This window comes from Buceros rhinoceros, unplaced genomic scaffold (assembly GCF_000710305.1).
Source record: "Buceros rhinoceros silvestris isolate BGI_N320 unplaced genomic scaffold, ASM71030v1 scaffold37956, whole genome shotgun sequence".
Lineage (NCBI taxonomy): Eukaryota > Metazoa > Chordata > Aves > Bucerotiformes > Bucerotidae > Buceros > Buceros rhinoceros.
In genome coordinates, this window is record NW_010417738.1 from 37,726 (window position 1) to 47,043 (window position 9,318).

The 9,318-nt window shown below is 39.0% G+C and overlaps 1 protein-coding gene across 1 annotated transcript in view; it reads right to left on the reverse strand.

Annotated features, from left to right (window-relative positions):
- LOC104495317 (plakophilin-2-like) overlaps positions 1-9,093 on the reverse strand; it is a gene marked incomplete at its 5' end in the record, with an annotated part of 19,473 nt that extends 10,380 nt beyond the window's left edge. Inside the window, 2 exons of the mRNA XM_010138269.1 lie at positions 6,443-6,631; positions 9,074-9,093. Coding sequence (XP_010136571.1) covers positions 6,443-6,631; positions 9,074-9,093 — 209 coding nt within the window. The remainder of the gene's footprint in view (positions 1-6,442; positions 6,632-9,073) is intronic.
- Between the last annotated feature and the right edge of the window lie 225 nt (positions 9,094-9,318).

The window sequence follows — 9,318 nt, forward strand, 5'->3', positions numbered from 1 at the left end:
AGGAATTCACAGGTACCTAGAAATCTTCAAGTCTGCTGTGCAAATTTGTTTTACTTGCACTTCATCAGAAGTGCACTGAGACAAATACATCCATGGAAAAGAGGATCCACTGGAGACAAGCTCAAGAGTTTTCTCATAGAAAAACTCTTCTGCTATCCAATTTCTGCTGTCTCTACTCTGTGTAGTATTAATGTTTGGGAGAACACAGCATGGGAAGAATGCAGCCTCAGGGAGATTACTGCTTGCAGGGATGCTCCGATTGACTCGGAACTTATATTTTGGCATCATCTATTAAAAATCTCTGACTTCTGGCATGCTTAAATATGGTAATCCTGGTGACATGCCCAAAATAGATCACATACTACTGTGGCTGCATTGTATCTGTCTATATGCCTCATTTATCTCATCCCATATTTGCTGCTTATGTTCTCGCTTGCACACATGCACAGTGTCACTGTATCTGTAACCAAAACAGCCGTTTACCCATGTTCCTGTGGCATGTGTGAACTATCAGCTACTTCCCTATTGGAAAGCATTGTTTTCATGCAGAGATGTGAGGTAAATAAAGAAATGTGGCATAGTAAAATCAAGTGTGATGTTGAAAGAAACAGAACGATAATATATGTTCAGTTAGATTGTAAATGGCACCAAAGAAAGGAATACTCCCTTTAAGTCAGCACTGAGTCACACACTGGATGACTATTTTGGAAAAGGTTTTTGCACTGCTGTGAATGATCCACACAACTGATAAGAAGAGGGCTTTTGCTCCTGGGACTCATTCTGCTGAAACTAGTAATTTGAACTTAACTCAATTATGTGATAACAATTTTCTGAAGTAGTTCAGAAAATTCTGTTCCCTTCATGCCTTACACAGTTCAAAAATGCAACACGGAGGGAAAGGTATCTGGGGATCTCCTTAGTAACTGCAGGCGCCGTGCTGCAAGCTGCTTGTGGGAAATACCAGAATTCCTGTCAGGAATTGGGGGAGCAGATAAACTGAAGAGGAGGCAAGGGAAGATAAGAATGGATGGAAATAAGCTTAAAGGAATGGCAATGCTATGCAAGAGGCCTTGGTTCAAGGACTTGTTATCATCAGTCATTTGTTTTACATTCTTTCTCAAAAGCTTCCACTATGAAACTGAGCTGCCATTACACTTCCCAACACTGAGTGAGAGCTTTGGTTTCACTTCTCTCCAGAGCAAATGGACAGGGATTTTTACACAGCCTCTGGTCTGAAGTGCAATGATTCGACTTCCTCCAGCTACACCTTTCCACCGTCACCATGGGTCACTGGATAGTTCACAAAGAGCTTAAAAGGGAACTGGGACACACAAAGCATGAAAAATAATAATGACAAAGGAAGTGGTATTTCTATTTTTCTGGTTGGGGAACCAGGTACAGAGAAGTTAGCTGACTTTTCTGGAGATAGTTGTCAAGAAAGTTTTGATGAATTAGGATGCACAGAGCCATAGGATGCTCCAGTTAAAGAGCAATTAAAAAGGAGGACTCTGTAATGAAACATAGTAATTGTGATTGCTAGCTCCAAAACTTAAATGAAATGTTCTGCAGGAGGAAATGTGACCACTAAAGATAATTTTTGGAAAGTTCAGCATTGGAGAACTTTTGGGAACAATTTCAAGGTAAAAGCGGAACAAGATCATTACCAGCTTTCAAGGTGTACCACAGACAGCCTTCTACTAAGCTTTCCTTTTAATCAGAGAAAGAGTCATGTCAGAAATTCACTTATGTATGTAAATAATATTCAAACCCACATGTTCTGCATGCTATTGGCTTCTTACCCATTCAGACTCAGAGAAGGAGTATGGAGGAGGAGGCTAACTATCTTGAAGACTTCTGCCAATTTGTATTGGAACTGGACATGGAACTGTCACACGTAGGACTTTCAGACCAAAAAGTGATGTTACCTTTAAAATCCAACAAGACTTGTCTGCGAAAGTCTGCAATACTCCTCCAGATAGTTTAATACATCAATTGTACTTGTTCAACTTGTTGTCAGGCAACCAGTGAAGTCTTTTGATTTGGCTTACTCTGTTTGTTCAGGGCACGGTGCTTTTTATCATGTTTCAGGACTGAACAATACCATTACCTATTCTAACTGCCACTCAGAATTGTGTGGTGTACGCAGCTTCTTTTTATTTACGTTAACTTCTGTGACCTGTGATGCTTTACGACAAATTACAGACCTAGAGAACAGGATTACAAATACTTCTAATTATCAGACTTCCTTATCAGTAACTGCATACACTGACACAAGCAGCCGAGACTCAGGACTTGACATTACTTTTGGCATAAATTGGTTAGCAGAACGGGGAGTGATCTGGTCATTCACTCAATGCAGTGTTAGCATCTGCAGTATTATCTGCTAGATGTGGATTCACTTCTGAATCCTGAGTCCTCCTGAAATTCTGCTGAAGAAGATGAAGAGAGCTGTAATTTATTAGTTGGTAACTGTGTGGCACAGTGCATATGCCCACGTCAAAAGATAGTGCTAGATTTGGAGTGTGGGTGTCCCTTTCAGTAAATACATGTATGTAAATTTTTGAAAAAAAGTTTTGGCATTCTCCTATAACTAGGTATTATACTATGCATAACGTATTGCACTTCAAAGTAGTATTTTTACCCTGTGACAGAAGCCGCAGGCTATAGACTTAACAACACGCCCAACAAACGTGTTAGTATTACAAAAGGGAAGACTAATTACAGATTTATATTCTGGCAAATACATATACGCTCTTCAAATATCTTCATTAGTAACATCATTCCCCCAGCGCACCGTTTTCTTACTTTGTGGTGTGCTCCTCCTTTAGTTTTCAGCATTTCTTTGTGCAGAGATTTTTTTTTAAATTAATGCATAAGGAAGAAATACTACTAGTCATCTAATTTGGTAGGTGTGTTAATTTCCAATAAAGAGACCCAAAATGATTAATCTTAAAAATCTTGGATATTGAGTCTGTACAAATATGGTAAGCGTCATCAAAAACATTTATCTGCTAGAAAGTACGTTGGCAATCCTGGAGATCAGCTGCACCTGTGAATTTTCAAGCCCTTCTTGTTCTCATTATAACTTTCAGTGTTCAAGCTCCTAAAAATGAGGACTAGAATATGGACATCGTATTTTTAATATAGGTGATGTATCCTTGAGCATCTAGACAAGGGCAGTCGAGAGATTTTTCAATAAATCTGCAGACCTAACTGCAGCTACAGAGCAGCCCCACTCATGGACTTCATGTACAGAGTAATGTATGTTCAGAATCTACTTTAATTTTAACCAGTTCGGCTACTGTTTTGCCTTATATGTCAAGTTGTTGCAACAAGCTCAGAAAGAGTAATACCATGCTAAAACTGAGAATGATTCTCTGCCCCCATCAACTGGATCATAGGGAAGAGACAGTTCCAGAGTCCAAACTCTGCAGGAGAGGAGCAAGTCACACCACCACAGAACAGCACACCTAACAGCCAGACTGGTTTCTGTACAAACACAGCTTGGGGTGATTAATATGAAAAAGGACAACCTGCTTCACTTCATAGACAACATCACTAGTGTTAGCTAGAGAGAGTTTATTATGGGTAGTTAATGTTTGTCTGTATTCGCTTTTGAGCAATCCAGGTAAATAAAAGCTAATTATTACTTAGCGATGGAAGTTAATTAGTAGTTAGTGGGCTGACAGGAGTTCCTGCAGAAAAAGGTGCTTTACTGTTGAGTATTTTGTATAGCAAACAATTCATTTGTCTTCTGAAACCACGAGTCAAATACAGAGCTGTTTACACAGTAAAAATGTATGTAATGCAGATACAACTACTCTGCTATAGGACATGTTAGCAAAGCAGGTGCGTGTAAGGCCAAACTGGGCATTTGCCAGCCTCTGAATTTCAAACGGAATTCCTTGTACTTTACTAAGAAAATTTTAAAATTCAGGTCATACCTTAGCACTCATACATTACTCATTAATTATTTCAGATTATGTCCTTTCATGCATTTTTGATTGTGCAAACAAAAGACTTGCATCTCTGATACTCAGGTTTGTACTTACTTAATGTGCAATGACTTTGAACTCGTGAAGGGCCACAGTTTTATCAACTGTTATTTTTAGAAGTGTTTTTATTATACGTGATTTTAATACTTCAGTCATTTAGGGATGACTTTACTGAGGTCTTTGGTGTTTCTCTGTAGTAGCTGCTACTGCACTTATGAGGCTATTAGACGATTGCAGTAGTTAATACAGAGCTGTATATGTATTCATCCACTCTATGGCTGCAGCATGGCCTCAATTTACTTGAACTTGTGCAAAAATTTGGATAGGGCTTACTTTGATTTAAAAAATGGATTTTCCTAACTTAGGTGAAGTCATTTTCTTATCAGTTTAGCTATATATTGTGATAAACCAGAGTAAACATCTTTGGCAGCAGCTGAAAACTGAACACCTCTGTGTTTGTAGGTACCCTGGTCCCCTTTCCAAGTTGGCTATTTAGATGTGGTTACGTGCTTGAGATTAACTCTATGTATTTATCCAAAGGGTCCTTGGAGATGCCACTGGATGTAACTATTGGGTGTAGTTTATATGCCAAGCAGAAGAGTGACATGGCCACCACTGAGCATGTTCTGCTTACTGCCAGGAGAACTGCTCCCGTGCCTGCTAAAGCTGGTAGGACTCAGCAGGTATTACAGCAAGTGAGCAGAACTTACCCAGCACAAATGGCAGAAAACACTGTGGTTCCATTAACACCCAGTATCACTGAGGATGAAGATGATTTGCTCAGTCTCTTGAAAGAAAGTGCTTGGGTACACGCACACTTCAGTTGTCCCACTGATGGACCTATGACACCAGAACTAATCCTTCAAGTATATTACTCTTTCGGTAGCCCAAATGGCACCTACGGGGCTGTACAACGGTATAGTGCAAAGGGAAAAAATTGTGAGAGAAAGCTGACAGCTTTGAGGTTCTCATGGGAAATGCTAACACTCCTGGGTATCTGAACCTGAGCCTGCTCAAAGGAACTGACCATGAGTTATTGACTGAAAACATCATTACCACTGCTTGAATAAAACATACACGGCAACAAATTTCTGTTGAGGCTACCCTGAAACAGTGATTTATAAATATAGTGAATTTTCTTTACTGTTCATAGAAAACTGGTTTTCTTGTTTACGTAGAATCAAATTCTCTAAATGGAGGCATGTGATGATAAAAACCCTATTACTGCCTATAACTGTGTTTTGCTCCAGCACAACAAAGAAATTGTGTTTCAAAGAAATAAACCTAACTGCTTTACCTGCTATAGCCTAGAACTTTTCATGGTGTTTTCCACTGTTACTTTTCAACAAGCGCAATCACGAATCTGTTCTGCCAGTCTGAAGTATAGACACATACTCCAGCTATGTATAAAGGTCTTAAATATTTTGAGTTTGTAGAGTAGGCATATTTTTATATGACTCCAGTGGACAGTTGGTTCTTATGCATCATACATTTTAGAAATTAAAATGAAGCAGGAATTATGTTTATGAAAAAGGTACTAACAAAGTGGTTTTAAACGATACTTATATGGGTCAAAGAACTTCACATGGTATGGAAGTGTGACTCTTGTATTTGTATCAGCAGATCATATAACTTTAGACCTAGGCTTTAAAGGTCGCATGCTATACATCCTTTACAGCACTGGTCTCCCCAGGGGGTGTACAAGACAGTCCACTGGGGTGAAAGAAGGAAATATTTTTGTATCATTAATATATAAAATTTTAAAAATTAAAACTGTTTATTCCATCTTTATATCATCCTATTTAATTTTTATGTATATTTTATAATGTACATAATACATTAGTACAGTAGTACATGTATATAATTTAAAAATAAATAAATATACATATACTGAGGGAGTCCACTCGAAAGGTTTTTACTGATATGGGTATATGATCAAAAAAGTTTGGAAATCACTACACTAGAGTCTTAAAACAGCTTTAAAAGGCACACAAAGGTTTAAAGTATCTTTTAATTTACTGTTAGCTTTTTTGCAGTGCTAATTTCTTATACCACTCCTACAACAACTTGAAAAAGCTTTGTTTCCATCATCAGTCAGGGGCTAATACTATACACCACACCAATGACTATTACTCAGAGAAGGATCTCTTCGAATTCAGTGCAACTATGCACTGCAACCAGGCCTCTGATTACTGTCCTCTGTGATGGATATATTTAGTCTCTGGAGTACCCATCAAATGAATATATAGGACCCTTATAAAGGAAGCTGTTTTCATTGTATTGAGCAGTAATTCTTCTGGTCTGATACACATAACACATTTCAAAATACGATCTGTATGCAAACTCTTCTCTTGGAGCCATCAAAGTTCAAAGCAAGAAAGAAAAGAAGTGTGCAGGCCTGTTTTATCATCACTATTGTTTTGGGTAGCTGTAGACTGAGTGCTCACCTCAAGCATCCTGTGGCATTGTAGAAGATATCAGGGTCAGGTAAAACACTTGACTTTGGGTAATCTCGATCTGGCCAGCCCGAGTAAGGGATAAGAACAGCCTCAGTGAGTGTCTGCAGGGCTTCTCTAATCAACAGGTGCTTCAGCTGATCATTGGAGGACAAATTCCACAACAAACCTGCAATATCCAAAATAAAATCAGTGGCAAAAAGACTCCTCCACAGTTTGAAAGACCTGATCTCAAACTCCTTCCAGCTAAGGACTGAAGGAGGCTGCCTGGCACTTGATATCCAGAAGAGGAGCAGAAGAGGGTGATAAGAGTCCACCAGCCCTGAGGACGTGGAAATGGGGGGGAAAAAGGGAGCCCAATTATCCATGTAATTAAAGTCATATCTCTATATGGTCAGTTTAACGCCCAACCCAGAAGCACAGTTTTCTGTGTGCATTGCCCATCTGCAGCAATCATCTTCTCTGTTAGCAAAGTAACACAAGCTGCACAAAGCTAACACCCACCAGTAATGCCAGTGACCATTCTAGGGAGGAATTCATCCCTTCCGGATGCCTGGCAGGACTAGTTGCACTTCTAGGTACCAAGTAAAGACCAATGAGCAGGATAATAAACTCACATGCAAAGACAGTAGATGGAAGGTACAGAGATAGAGTTTACAGGTCTTTGGAAATCTGCTGAAAGACAGGAGACACCCATTACCAAGTTTCTCTAAAACTTGATAGAAAAGTTCTTCCTAGGAGGGAAAGCTGCTAAACGCTGGTTGGACATTAACTGTCCAGACATTTGTCACTAAACAAATCATTAAGTAATGCTATATGCCTTGTCTACTCACAATCTCCAAACACCAAAACAAATCTCAGATATAATCTTGTTTAATTGATTAGCTTTGCTTATGTTCTAGACCAACAGATGACAATTGACAATTCTTTTTAAAGTACTCTTCCCCTGGAAAAATGCACATATTTCTACTTTTCACTACAAAGGCATTCATTGTTGCCCCAACTTGCTGCTCTGTTTCACAAACCTCCTCCTTGAAACACTGACAGAGTATTAGCGAACGTTTCTTTCATCAGTTCACCACAAAAAAAATGTTTGTTTTGTATCTCCTTACACTTTGAATTTTATTTCAGCTATTGTGAGCAATAATAAAATCAAAACAAAAACCAGCCGGAAACAGCCCAGTCCTTCTTCTGGGATCAACTCTTCAGCCTCTGAATTAGGGGATAAAAAGAAGAATGTACTTTCCTGAAGGATAAACAAGGCTTGTAGAATATCAGACATGCAGTCCAATGGACACTAGTAAGGGAAGCAGGTTAAGACAGAACGGCACAAATGCAAGAGCACAAGGACAGAATATCATATTGAAAGGAACAAGTGCATTTTGGATTATAGACAGATATCTAGAATAGAATTGTAAGAAAAGAATTTGAGATGTTGCTCATGCTGTAAATTTTCCAACAAAAATCCTGTCTTTACCCACAGGCACTGTCTCACTGGGATCAAAAGGATTCTCTCAGTGGCAGTCTGGGTGTGGATGAATTTGTTCACATTAGGAAATGTCTTCAGGAGTGGGGTCTTTCCTTGCAGCTATGCTATAATGTACTCATAGAGGCATAGTTTTCCCTTACACAGTTATTTAGGAAAATGGGTGAGGTCTCCTTTTAAATTTATATTTCTTTTAATCACAGTTCTATTTTGTGCTGTAAACTTCCCTGCAGTAAAAATTTGGTTTCATTACTTAGATTTGTGCTGCATGGTAACATGGTCAAGAGGTTAGATACTCCTTGAAGGGTCATCTGTCTTACCTTCAAAAGCTAATGTTTTCTGCTCTTTTCATGCTACAGCCATTTTACTTTCCATTCCTCAGTATGTTCTCCAAATACTACAAAATGCCATTCCTGTCTTGGCTCCTGCATTGTCTACAACTGACATCCTCTCCTAGTATTCAGGGGTAACTTCATTCCTTTCCTAAGAGATTTGCAAGAAGTTTGTTGGTATGCCAAACAAAGGACAGAGCCTGTGGTTCCTTTACTTTACTTGTAGTAATGATTTTATGAAGGTAGCAAATTCAGTCAATGTGTTCTCGAGGAGGTCTCATTCCCCCTAAGAAGAGGTCATATAAGCACAGAAATCGCACAGAGAAATGGGGCCGCTACTTTCTGCACAGGGGCATTACATAAACTGGTCCATGGCAGCTTTCAAACCGCTGTCAAAGAACAAAGCCGTTTTGGTGAGGAGACTGCTTTGGTGCTTTTTGTGCATCCTCCTAGGATGCTCAGGGGGTGAGGCAGGAAGCTGCACTTTCTATAATCAGCATTTACCTCCATACACTTTCACTGCTTTCAGTCTTTTCATAGGATGACACAAGGCACTCTGCATGACTGTGCTCAGACTGTACTACTCAGCCTAGATCTTGAAGAAAATACAGGTCCTCAAAATATTCTTTGAGAATATATGATACAGCTTAATATTAGGCAAGCATTTGTCTGTATGAACACTGCTGGTACTAATAAAACAGTGACCTTAAAGATAAGATTCTAAGCATGAGATGTACTTATGTGCACAAGAATTAAATCATATTTCTGATAGGTAAGGAAGTACAGTATGAGAAAACTTCTGTGTCTTGGAGTTCTAAATTCCTTGTTTCCAACAATTATCTTAATGTATTTTTGACAGGTAGAGTGCTTTGGTACCATGTTTCCTACAAAGCAGTAGAAACAAAAAGTTTTCCTCTGCTGAGCTTAGACATCTTTATTAATGAGCATCACATGCTTTTGATCCTTGGTTGGGAGTCTTTCACCAGAGTTCAGTGTGGTATTATTAGGTATCAAGATTATTTTACTAATCTCTTGGGGTGGGTGGGGAG